Genomic DNA, 11,957 nt, shown 5'->3' with positions numbered 1-11,957 from the left:
AGAGGCCCGCTCGCTGCCACTTGGCCTTTCTCTGGGAGAAGGCTTAGGTGTGTGAGCTGGGGGAAAGGGGAGTGAGCCGCGCTGTCTGCCCGGCGCGGTCAAGGCGCCGCGGCCTCAGCATCCCCGAGGGCCCCGCGTTGCCCTCCCGGGCCAAGGTTCTCAGGAGCGGGCCGCGGGAAAGACGTTAGCGGGAGGAGTTAGCGGCTGTTGGGGGAACCGGTTCAAGTAAAAACAGTCCCTTCCAAACCCCGGCCATCGCGGGGCGGGCCTTCTTCCTCCCTTACAGATATCGGCCACAGTGGGGGCGTGGGCGCCCACGGCGGCCGCCCGCCCGGGCACGCCCGGGCAGGGCCGCTTAGGAGGGGCTCAGAGCAGCCGCCGGTTGGCCCCACCCAGCCCGGAATGCCCAGGGGTCGCGGTGCGTCCTCCCAGAGCGTGTCGGGTGCGGAGGTAGCCATAGAGATGAGGCCGCAAAGCACGCACGCCCCCCTGCGGTTGGCATGGAAACGGCCCCCGCGAGGCCAGGGAGCTGCGCTGATTGGCCGATTCAACAGACGCGGGGGCCGGCGAGAGTTGAAAGTAATTAGCTCTGAGCTGGGCAGCAGACGCTGGGAGCCCAGCGCCCCGGCTAGAATCTATTAACACCTCCGTCCCCTTCCGCCCCGCCCCGCCCCAGCCCCGCCCCCTTCATTGGACCCGTATTCCCAATCCTCGTGTGCATTTGCTAATTGTTCGAGACTTATGTGTAAAGAGATAAGACTGAGAAGAGCGAGGTCCGCTGTGGGTTCCAAGCAGATTTGGGGGCCTTCTGTCTTGTGGGAGGAAGGCCGCGGAAGAGCACTCTGCTTGTCACTTGAGAAGGGGACGTACTTTCCCACAGTGATGTATCCTGGGTCACTGGTTTGCAGGGAAGGGGGTGGTCGAGTAATGGATAAGCATCACAGCCAGGAAAGACACGGGCTTGTAGGTTTGGACTCCCCACTAATGTGGGGGTTAGTGTCTTGGCTTGGAGGTTTGTCATATTCTTCTCTTCTTCCAGCCATCAGCCAGGTATTGGAAGAAAGGCTGGAGAGATTCAAATCATCGTTTTGGTTTAAAGCGGCTTTGATCACTTGCACTGTGGCTCAGGCCCTTTCAACCCTAATAACAGCAAGGAAGATCCTGTGTCACAGGGCTCTGTCTTCTAGAGAGTCTCAGCATCCTTGGATCCTTGGTGGAAGAGGCTGACTAACCGGCTTGTCTGTTTCTCCTTCCTTGACAGCAGTAAGCTGTGGAGACTGAGGCTATGCATCTCAGCAGCTCCAAGAGTGGAGTAGTGCTGGCTCCAGTGGCCCGAGGTCCTGATGCCTGTCAGATGATAACCAGAGGCCAGTTCGGCCAGGATCCACCACAAAGAACAGTACTAGGAGTGCTAACTGAGAATGGGCAGTACAGGAGGACCTGTGGCCAGGTAATGCCTGGGAAGAGCTGGGAAGGCCCCCGTGTCTTGGTGGGAAGTGGGATCTCTTGAGATTTTCTGCACAAACTCCCCTTGAGTATTCAGCCCTGGAATCTGGCCTGTAGGGGCACTGATTTTTTAAAAGAGCACTTTATAAGGTCCCTTTTTCAGCTAGCAATATTAAATAATTTTCTTTGTTATTAGGAACTGTTTAAGTCAAATATGTATAAAGTCACTTAAAAGAAAGTGAAAGTGAAGTCGCTCAGTCGTGTCCAACTCTTTGTGACCCTGTGGACTGTAGCCTACCAGGCTTCTCCACCCATGGGATTCTCCAGGCAAGAATACTGGAGTGGGTTGCCATTTCCTTCTCCAGGGGATCTTCCCGACCCAGGGATTGAACCTGGGTCTCCCGCATTGCAGGCAGACGCTTTACCCTCAGCCACCAGGGAAGCACTTGGTTCTGGGCTAAAAGGACATTGTGAATGCACCAGAATAAACTGTTGTTGTTCAGTTGCTAAGTTGTGTCCGACTCTTTGCGACCCCATGGACTGTAGCCTGCCAAGCTTCTTTATCCGTGGAATTTCCCAGGCAAGAATACTGGAGTGGGTTGTGATTTTTTTCTCCAAAATTAACTTGTGGTACTGGTGTTTCTCTAGATCAGAATGGTATTCAGATTGACCTAGGCTGTGCCCTGAAGCATCTCCGATAACCTTTAAGTTCATTGGTGATGGTATTAGAATCAGGATTGGATCACAGTATACTAGATTACTTCCAAATGTGTGCTTTGAAAGTCAGCTTCTCCCCAGGACTGATAATGGACAGTTGGGCAGAAGATCGTGGGCCATCTAATGTCCGTTTGCTTGTGCTTAATTAATCGTAGGTACCTCCCTTAATAGAATGTAAACAGAGGGTAAATAAATTCAACACTTAAAATGCAAATAAGGAGTTTGGATCCTTAAGAATGAATTTTGAGATTAAAACAACAACAACAACAAAACTTCCTCAAGTCTGTTATTACACCAGCTTCTCATAAGCTTGTCCTGTATATCTATTGGCAGTAGTATAGTGGAGTAGGTAGGCAGGTATCCTTTCCATTTTACAGGTGAGAAGATTTGAGAGGTTTGAGAAAGCCTTCCCACCCAAATAAAAGTCATGATGGAGGCCAGATCAGAAGCTTCTCCTCATCTACTGACTACTCCTACTCCTCTTCTACACAATGACACAAGTCATTTGTGTCTTGGTGGCATCTGGTTAGTGGGAGAAAATTACCCAAAGTAATCTGTTTCAAGCTTTGGAAAAAACTGAGTAAAGGTGGTTTTAGCAAACTTAATTTGCTTAGCGACACGGTGTACTTCTTTAAACATGAAGTCTAACACAGTGGGGGAAGGAGAGAGTGGGATGAATAGAAAGAGTAGCACTGAAACATGTACATCACCATATGTAAAATAGAGAGCTGGTGGGAATTCGCTGTGTGACGCAGGGAGCTCAAACCCAGTGCTCTGTGACAACCTAGAGGGGTGGGATGAGGTAGGGGGTTGGAGGGAGGTTCAAGCGGGAGGGGACATATGTATGCCCGTGGCTGATTCATGTTGGTGTATGGCAGAAACCAACACAAATTGGAAAGCAAATATCCTGCAATTAAAAATAAGCAAATAATTAAAACAGGAAGTCTAAAACCTCTCCTGAATGGGCAGCTACCCCTGTGCTTAGTGGTTTCACTGTAAATTCGTAACTGTTAGTTACCCTCTATGTTGCTTGGTGCTACCTCCGCATTTCCCGGTTCTATTCCGCTACAACCGTCCTATAGAAATCTTTTATTTTATACTTTCCCTTCTCTCTTTCTCCTCTAAAGCCTCTATCTCCATCCTGCCTCTCAGCTTATAACTTTATATCCTATTTTCCTAAAAATATAGATGCAACTGTGAGTTTCCACATGCCCCCATGTATCGTATGCCCTGCCACCCTCCTCCCTGCGTGACCTATGTGTTCCTGCTCTTACGCAAGGTGCACCCCATGTGTGAGGCACACCTGATGCCCTCTTGCCTCTTCAAGGATATCATTCCATCAGCTCTTCTTTCTCTACTGGGTCAAACCCAAATGCAAATATATTGTGATTTTTTTTTTTTCCCAATCTTAAAAACCTTTCAACTACAAAGCTCTTTACAGCAACTGTCCCACATATGGCGGTATTTCTTGAGAATTTTTCTACTATAAACTCTATCAGGATGGGGATTTGTGATACCACGTTTTCTGCTGTACTCCCAGTGTTTAGAAAAACCACGCCCGGCCAGGGTCGCATGCAAGTATTTGCTGAACAGATACTCTGTCTCGATTTCTCGTTCTGTTCTCTTAGACTCAATTCTTATTTAAAGTTGTAAATATTTGTTTAAAAATTACTATCTATTTGGCTGCAATGGGTCTTAGTTGTAGAATGCAGGTTCTTCAGTTGCACCATGCAAACTCTTAGCTGTGGCATGCAGGGTCTAGTTTACTGACCAGGGATTGAGTCTAGGTCCCCTGCATTGGGAGTGCAGTCTTAGCCACTGGACCACCTGGGAAGTCCCTCTCTTTGCCTCAATTCGTAATCCTTTCTTTACTTGTCTGAATGGCAGTGTTTGACACTGTTGGTCATTCTCTCTTTCTGGAAGTAGTTTCTTCTGACTTAGCCCAGAGAACATAGCTGTCTTCTGGTTTCTCATCTCGCTTACTGGCCACACCTCATTATCTTGGTTCTTCTTCATCCACTCTTTGAAAGTTAGAGTGTGCTAGAGCTTAGTATTTGATCTGAATTGGCACTCACTCCTTTCACAATCTGTTCAAGTCTCCTGGCAACAAATACCATCTTTCTGTTGATGATTCCTTCTTCTATCTCTGGTCTGGAACTCTCAGCTAAGTTTCAGGCTCAAGTTAGCTATCTACTTGACATCTCTACTTGGATCATGCAGTAGGCATCTCAAAATTAGGTGAAACCAAACACTGACTCCAGGCCCAACCTGCTCTTCCCAAAGTCTTCCTCATTTCAATAAATGGAATATCCATTCTTCTCATTATTTAACCCCAAAACTTTGTCATCCTTGACTCTTCTTTTTCTCCCACCCCACACCTAACTTGCTGAGAAGATGCTGTTGATTATACTTTTAAAAATGTCTAGAATTTCATTTCTCTTTCTCATTATGTCATCTAATAGTGTTCCATAGCTTGTAAGAGAATTAACTCATAGTACATATTTCTAAAAGCATCATGTTTCTGAATAACTGTGTATAAATGGGACCTTTCCAGGAGCCTGTTGACTAAGAGTTGACTTTAAGGAGGACTCTGTAACTATGTGTCAAGAACCTTGCTGGGTTGTTATAAAAATCTGGCATGCTACAAGCACAAAAGCTGATTTACAGTCCCCCTCCACCGCCCCCCAACGTATGGTACCTAGTTCGCTTTGGAGAAGAGCTGTAGTTTTTCTTTTTTTCTATAATTTTGCATTCCTTTGATAAATACATGAGGAAGATGACAAATTTTAGGTTAGCTCCTTCCCCAGACGTCACATATAGACAAAGATAAGGGCAAAGTAATCCTTTGGAAGTTTCAGGTTCTGAAATTCAGTTGCAGACATGGATATTTCAAATTCAGATTCCTCTCATCTTTCCAGCCTGCTGGTTTGAGTCACATGTGTTCTTAGCACCTATGCGGGCTCTGGGGTAAGCCTCTAACACAAAAACTTCATCCTTTTCTAGGGGCTCACCACACTCAGGTGTTTCTCTGGATCAGAAAATGCCTTCCCTCCAGCTGGAAAGAAAGCGCTGTCGGACAGTAGGGTTCAGGCACCTGCCAAGCAAGGATTTGACATCTACATGGATGAGCCTGAACAGGGGGACAGAGATAGCTGCTCAGGGCGAAAGGGGATGGCATTAGAGGATGCGTATGAAGTAGACACCAGCGCACTCAAGTCAGACCTTCACTTCCTGTTGGATTTTAACACAGGTAATGGGACTTGCCCATGGCTGACGGTACCCTGTCTTCGCAATCGCCTGCAGTGTTCAGCAGCATAGAAGTAGCAAGAGAACTCCCTGGAGCAGTAACTGTGGAGCTGGAGCTGCCTGTAGAGGGTTAGTGGATGGAACTAGCTTTGAAATGAAATGTCTTACCTGATAATGTTGCACCCCCTGCAGTTTCCCCTATGCTGGTAGATTCATCTCTCCACTCCCAGTCTGAAGATGCATCAGATTTTGGTACAGATGTGATAAATGTGACTGAATATGCTGAAGAAATTCATCAGTACCTTAGAGAAGCTGAAGTGAGTTTTTCCAACTTCTCCTTCAATTTCCAGCACCCCAAGCACTCTGTATTAACGTAGTTATATGCTCTTGGCCATGACCACTAGCGAATGGCATCCTTGTGACATCTAAGCATGAGAACGTTTATGAAAAATAATAGTTGGGTGCGGTGAGTAGCAGTTACTTGGACTGTTTCTCTGTGTCTCAAAAGAGTTTGTATATTAAGTATTTCACTCTTGGGAAGAACCATTATTGCCATGTCCCTCCTCCTTGAAGTTACTCGTTAACTAAATTGCATTACAGAACCAGAATTGCACAGTTTGTTCCATATCATGATGTACAGATTTCTCTGGCTTTTGACTGAATTTCCTGCTAACCTTTGCTCAGGAGCTTTTTAAAAATAGCAACTGTACTGTGGAGTGATCCTTATAAGATAACAACTATTTAAACATCAAAAAAAACTCTCTCCCCAAACAGATAAGACACAGGCCCAAGGCACACTACATGAGGAAACAACCAGACATCACAGAAAGCATGAGGACCATTCTGGTGGATTGGCTGGCTGAGGTCGGAGAGGAGTACAAGCTCCGCGCAGAGACCCTCTACCTGGCTGTCAACTTCCTGGACAGGTTTCTTTCCTGCATGTCTGTTCTTAGAGGGAAACTACAGCTTGTAGGAACAGCAGCTATTCTCCTGGCTTCGTAAGTCCTTCAGCTCAAATAACATGAAATGTCAGCCTGTCTAAACACTTGATTTCTGTTCCCATTTATTGGAGAAATACAGTGCTTGATAATTAAAACTTACTCATGCCTCCTTGGATAAAATATCATTATTTTTACACTGTTTACCGAGCAACTGAATCTCACCACATGTTCACTCTTCAACTTGGATGTTTAAGATCCTCTTAATGACAAGTTCAGTATCATGACTAAGGCAACCATCAGCTCAAATTCAGAATCTAATTTAATTATTTCGTAGTAGTCTTTTGACTATATTCTACAGTGAGTAAAAGCCCTGTTTAAAGAGATTTGGGTTTATGTAAGCCTTCTCCAAGCTCTAGCAAGTGACTCATAATAACCCAGTGTATTTGGTTACAGTGAATAAACTATTGTAGCTAATTCCTGTTACTATCAGTCATTCATAACAATATCTATTTGTGTAGAAAAGTTCTGGGTTGTGGCTAAAAGTGAAAGTGTTAGTTGTGTCCAACTCTTTGCGACCCCAAGTGCTGTGGCCCACCAGGCTCCTCTGTCCATGGCATCCTCAGGCAGGAACACTGAAGTGGGTAGCCATTCCCTTCTCCAGGGGGTCTTCCTAACCCAGGAATTGAATCCAGGTCTCCTCCATTGAAAGCAGATTGTTTACCATCTGAGCCAATAGGGAAGCCTTATTTGTGTAGAAAAGCACTGGGGTTGTGGCTAAGTTTCTTTTAAATAAGTGACCTGATGGTGAATAGTAGTTTCCTTTCTATTCTTCTGGTCTCAGACTTTATACTTATTAATTATTATAATTGTGCAAAAATTTCCCTGTGGAAAGGAGAAACAAAAGCAAAAGCAGAGAATTGATATCAGTGAAATCATTATCTTTCTCTCGGATACAGAACATCTTTTGCTAATTCAATAGAAAAAGCTGAGTACAGTCTTTAAAAAAAAAAATCTAAGGCCTAAGGAGATTTTTTTTCCCCGTTCAACATAAAATTCTTTTCCACAAGATGAAGTCTGTAGAATTAAGAGGAATTTACCTGCATGTCTGTCATTCAGAAACTTTCAGCTTATCAGACACCAAAACCTAAAATCCCTAGTTGAAAATTGTCTCTTTACTACTCATAGCAGTAAGTATGACATATCCTTGTCATACTCATGCTTTTTATGGAAAAAAGCTTCTGTATTTTTTCACACCTATACCATTTCATGATTTATAAGTGATATTTAAGTCTACAAGGGCCACGTGACAAGCCTGGTTGGGATAGCACAAGAAAGAGAGTCAGAGGAATCAAGCTTTACTTTCCCAAACTCTTTCTCTTTTGTAGGAAATATGAAGAAATATATCCACCCGAAGTAGATGAGTTTGTCTACATAACCGATGACACCTACACAAAACGACAACTGCTGAGGATGGAACACTTGCTCCTGAAGGTCCTGGCTTTTGATCTGACGGTGCCAACTACCAACCAGTTCCTCCTTCAGTACTTAAGGAGGCAAGGAGTGTGCATCAGGACTGAGAACCTGGCCAAGGTAGGCCACGTGACTTCCAAGACCCTCAGTGCCAACTGGGTAAAAAAAGTAGCCTCCTTCAGGTCTTCCTTCCTTTTCAGTTCTTTGCCTTGGGCCCAGAAAAGCTTTTTAGCAATTGGAAGAGAACTAATTTGAAGAACATGACTTCTTCATGTTTGAAGAAACTACGAGACATTTCCATTAATCATGTTTGGCAGATGTGGGTTGTCTAATCACCCACAGGTCTTAGAAAAAAAAAAAAATGTAAGCTTGGAAACTATTCTCTTGTTGTATACAGACCACAGGCAAGCAGTACCTCTTAGGTTTACAGAAAGGAAACAGATAAATATGGTTTGATTTGGCTCTAGTCTCATTCTAACATGTTAAGTAAAGAAGCACTATTTGGTCATTTTGGAGTCCTAGAACTTCAGTTTGGAGAAGGCGATGGCACCCCACTCCAGTACTCTTGCCTGGAAAATCCCGTGGATGGAGGAGCCTGGTGGGCTGCAGTCCATGGGGTCGTGATGAGTTGGACACGACTGAGCAACTTCACTTTCTCTTTTCACTTTCATGCATTGGAGAAGGAAATGGCAACCCACTCCAGTGTTCTTGCCTGGAGAATCCCAGGGACGGGGGAGCCTGGTGAGCTGCCATCTTTGGGGTCGCATGGAGTTGGACACGACTGAAGCGACTTAGCAGCAGCAGCAGCAGCAGGAGCAGAACTTCAGTTAGAGTCACTAAAGTATTGGTTTGGAAAACCTGGTTCCCATCCACTATGATCTAATATATCTGGTATTTATATGCTATTCAAAGAGCAATAAGAACATTCTATAAATTTCCCACTATATTTCTTTTAATCTGATAAGTCCCCCCTGGTACTGTTCTAGCCAATGAACTGCATGCATTTGCCTGATAAATTTTTAATTTATTTTTTACTGGAATATACTTCATTTACATTGCTGTAATAGTTTCTGATGTATAGAAACGTGAGTCAGTTATACATGTATGTATATCTACCCTTTTTTAGATTCTATTCCCATGTAGGTCATTATAGAGAACTGAGTTGAGTTCCCTGTGCTCCCTCACAGCTCAGTTGGGAAAGAATCTGCCTGATCCGCTGGAGAAGGGACAGGCTACCCACTCCAGTATTCTGGCCTGGAGAATTCCATAGGCTATATAGTCCATGGGGTCACAAAGAGTCAAACACAACGGAGCGACTTTCACTTTCGCTTCCCTGTGCTCTACAGTAGGTTATTAATTATCTATTTTATATATGGTAGTGTGCATATGTCAATCCAAATCTTCCAGTTTATCCCTCCCCACCCCCACCTGATAAATTAATAGCTATAATATGGACATATTTTTGCCTTTCACTGAAGACTCTAGCCTACTCCCGTGGCTAGAGGAATGCTATTTGACCAGCATAAACCTACAGTACTAGTATAGGTAACCTATCACGTACACTGTATAGATAGGCCAAATATTGAGCCTTGCCTATACAATACTGAAATTTACTTGTAATTAAATGTATTAAAACATAGATGTTATTCTGGTTATGGACAGGCATGATGATCATTGACTCAATGAATACTTTTGAGCATCTATTTCTGTGCTTATCACCAGATACACATTGAACAAAGATGACAGTTTGTTCCCTTGACATTTCTAGGCTTACTTGGAACCTTAGCCAGATTCCTAATTCCAATGAGACTTTCTCTCTTGTGCTTAGTACGTAGCAGAACTGAGTCTCCTTGAAGCTGACCCGTTCTTGAAATACCTTCCTTCACTGATAGCTGCAGCTGCTTATTGCCTGGCAAACTATACTGTGAACAGGCACTTCTGGGTAAGATTCTAACTGATTCTTTCTAGACGATACTTGGGCTTCCCAGGAGGCTCAGTGATAAAGTATCCTGCAGTGCAGGAAATGTGGGTTCAATCCCTAGGTTGGGAAGGTCCCCTGGAGAAGGAAATGGCAACCCAGTCCAGTATTATTGCCTGGGAAATGCCATGGACAGAGGAGCCTGGCGGGCTACAATCCATGGGGTTGCAAAAGAGACTTAGTGATTAAACAACAACAACAAGATGATCCCCAAGGCCTGTCTAAAGTCTATTTGGTAACTCAAGGCTTAAAACTGGTGGGCCTGTTAGGAGGGAGAGTTAGTTTTATAAGGAACTAGTTGCCTAACCCCCAGATCACAACGTGTAGCTGGCCAGTGTTCACGGCTTGGACTCTGTGGCTTAGCTTACTGGGGCACAGAGGGTGCAGGAGGTCAAGGAGATGGTGGTGACATGCTCGTTCAGTGGAAGCTGGCCTGGAAACCCCAATGCCCACACTTATGTAGGGAGTTCCCTTGTAGCGTACGTGCTGACCACTTCAAGGCAAAGGATGTTGACTCTTCCCCTCCATGTCAAAGAACCTCGGTCCAGTTAGGATGGTCAGAGGTTGTATGAGGCTTTCAAGGGAACAGGGAATTATTGTTGCTTCTTGGCTCGTGATAGCTGGCAGGATTAGAGATGGGCCCCTAAGAGTTGGTTCTGAAGGCTCACTTTTGTGCTAAGAGAGCAGGGCATCTACTTTTATTTTCTAAAATTCTTATTTCTTATTCTGCATTTGGCTAAGAATCTTCCCATATTCTATCTAAATAGAGTGTTCAAGTAAGTTGAAGCTCTTCAGGGGCCGGTAAAAATCCTGCTCATAAGAGAATAAATTTCCCCTAAATTAGGCATTTATAATTGTACAATATGAGCAAATTTAGAACTCTGACTGTTCTTCCTAATATCTTATTCCTAAAGGCTCTGAAGAAGGATTATGGTTTCTTTTGAGATGAACATGGATACTTACTAAGTATACCTATTAATTCCCTTCAGTTCACAGTTTTATCTTCAGATTTCTGATATCATATGTTAAGATCTTCAAGCTCTATGATACAAATTTCTTCTTTTGTCTTGATTAGCCAGAAACCCTCGCCACATTTACAGGCTATTCATTAAGTGAAATCGTGCCTTGCCTGAGTGAGCTACATAAAACATGCCTCAGTATACCCCATCGACCTCAGCAAGCAATCAGGGAGAAGTACAAGGCTTCAAAGTAAGTTCCAGAAATTCTCTTATCTAGGCTCACTACTTAAAACTTTAGTAAGTGATAGTAATTTCAGAATTAAAAAACAGAACAAATTATACATGATGCTGGGCTGGAAAAGTAGGGTCTCATGTCAAACCAAGAATATCAGTTTGGCAGGGCCTAGATTTATAATTTGTCACCTTGTAGAGTAGCAGGTGGCTCAGTAAAGAATCTACCTGCAATGCAGGAGACCTGGGTTCAATCCCTGGGTTGGGAAGATCCCCTGGAGAAGGGAATGGCTACCTACTCCAGTATTCTTGCCTGGAGAATTCCACGGAGAGAGGATCCTGGCGGGCTACAGTCCTTGGGGGTGCAAAGAGTCAGACACAACTGAGCAACTAACACTTTCCAGAGTACGTCTAGTCAGCCAGCTCGTTCTTTCCGTTAAAACTACCAGACAGTTTTCTGGGGCCCATGTGAGATTTTATGAAACCAAAGTCCTCGGTGCGTGCTGAGCTTGCCGTGGGCCTCGTTTCAGGTACATGCACGTGTCTCTCATGGAGCCACCCATGGTGCTTCCTCTGCAGTGAGTTTCAGAGCCAAAGCGCCTTCGGAATTTAACCTCCTGACCAACAGACTCGGTCGTGATTTTTACAGGTTTCCTGCAGGTTGTGTCAAACTAGTGTTGCTGTGATATAGGTGACATACTTTTTAGAATGTAAGTGTATTTAGGTTCTCTTAGATGTAGTAGCTTGTAATATAGTCTAGTACCTTCTAAAGAATAAACCTGCCTTCTGACCATGTGTTAGACTTATTTACTGCTGACTATGGGTGACATGCTTGCCTGGAATTTTAGTTGAGAGTATTACAAATGTCTTTTCTATTTTAAGAGTGCTTCTACACTGGTTTTATAAATCCAGTATGCTGTTAGGATTAAGTGTTCTGAAGAATCCAGAGATTTTCGTGTTTGGTAAATT

The 11,957-nt window shown here is 44.2% G+C and overlaps 1 protein-coding gene across 1 annotated transcript; it reads left to right on the top strand.

Annotated features, from left to right (window-relative positions):
• The first annotated feature begins 1,276 nt into the window (after positions 1 to 1,276).
• On the top strand, positions 1,277 to 11,570 carry CCNA1 (cyclin A1). The gene is made up of 8 exons (XM_052650247.1): positions 1,277 to 1,450; positions 5,167 to 5,413; positions 5,602 to 5,726; positions 6,184 to 6,407; positions 7,736 to 7,940; positions 9,649 to 9,762; positions 10,874 to 11,007; positions 11,519 to 11,570. The coding sequence occupies exons 1-8, from the start codon at positions 1,286 to 1,288 to the stop codon at positions 11,568 to 11,570; spliced, it is 1,266 nt and encodes a 421-aa protein (XP_052506207.1). The 5' UTR covers positions 1,277 to 1,285.
• The last annotated feature ends 387 nt before the right edge of the window (positions 11,571 to 11,957 follow it).

The sequence above is a fragment of the Budorcas taxicolor genome, chromosome 12, assembly GCF_023091745.1.
Source record: "Budorcas taxicolor isolate Tak-1 chromosome 12, Takin1.1, whole genome shotgun sequence".
In the NCBI taxonomy this organism is placed as follows: Eukaryota; Metazoa; Chordata; class Mammalia; order Artiodactyla; family Bovidae; genus Budorcas; species Budorcas taxicolor.
This window is presented reverse-complemented; position numbering and strand designations above follow the sequence as displayed.

Coding starts and splice junctions, on each gene's coding strand:
- CCNA1 (XM_052650247.1), top strand. CDS start 1,286: ATGCATCTCAGCAGCTCCAAGAGTGGAGTAGTGCTGGCTCCAGTGGCC. Junction 1,451..5,166: donor ACAGGAGGACCTGTGGCCAG/GTAATGCCTGGG, acceptor ATCCTTTTCTAG/GGGCTCACCACACTCAGGTG. Junction 6,408..7,735: donor GCAGCTATTCTCCTGGCTTC/GTAAGTCCTTCA, acceptor TCTCTTTTGTAG/GAAATATGAAGAAATATATC.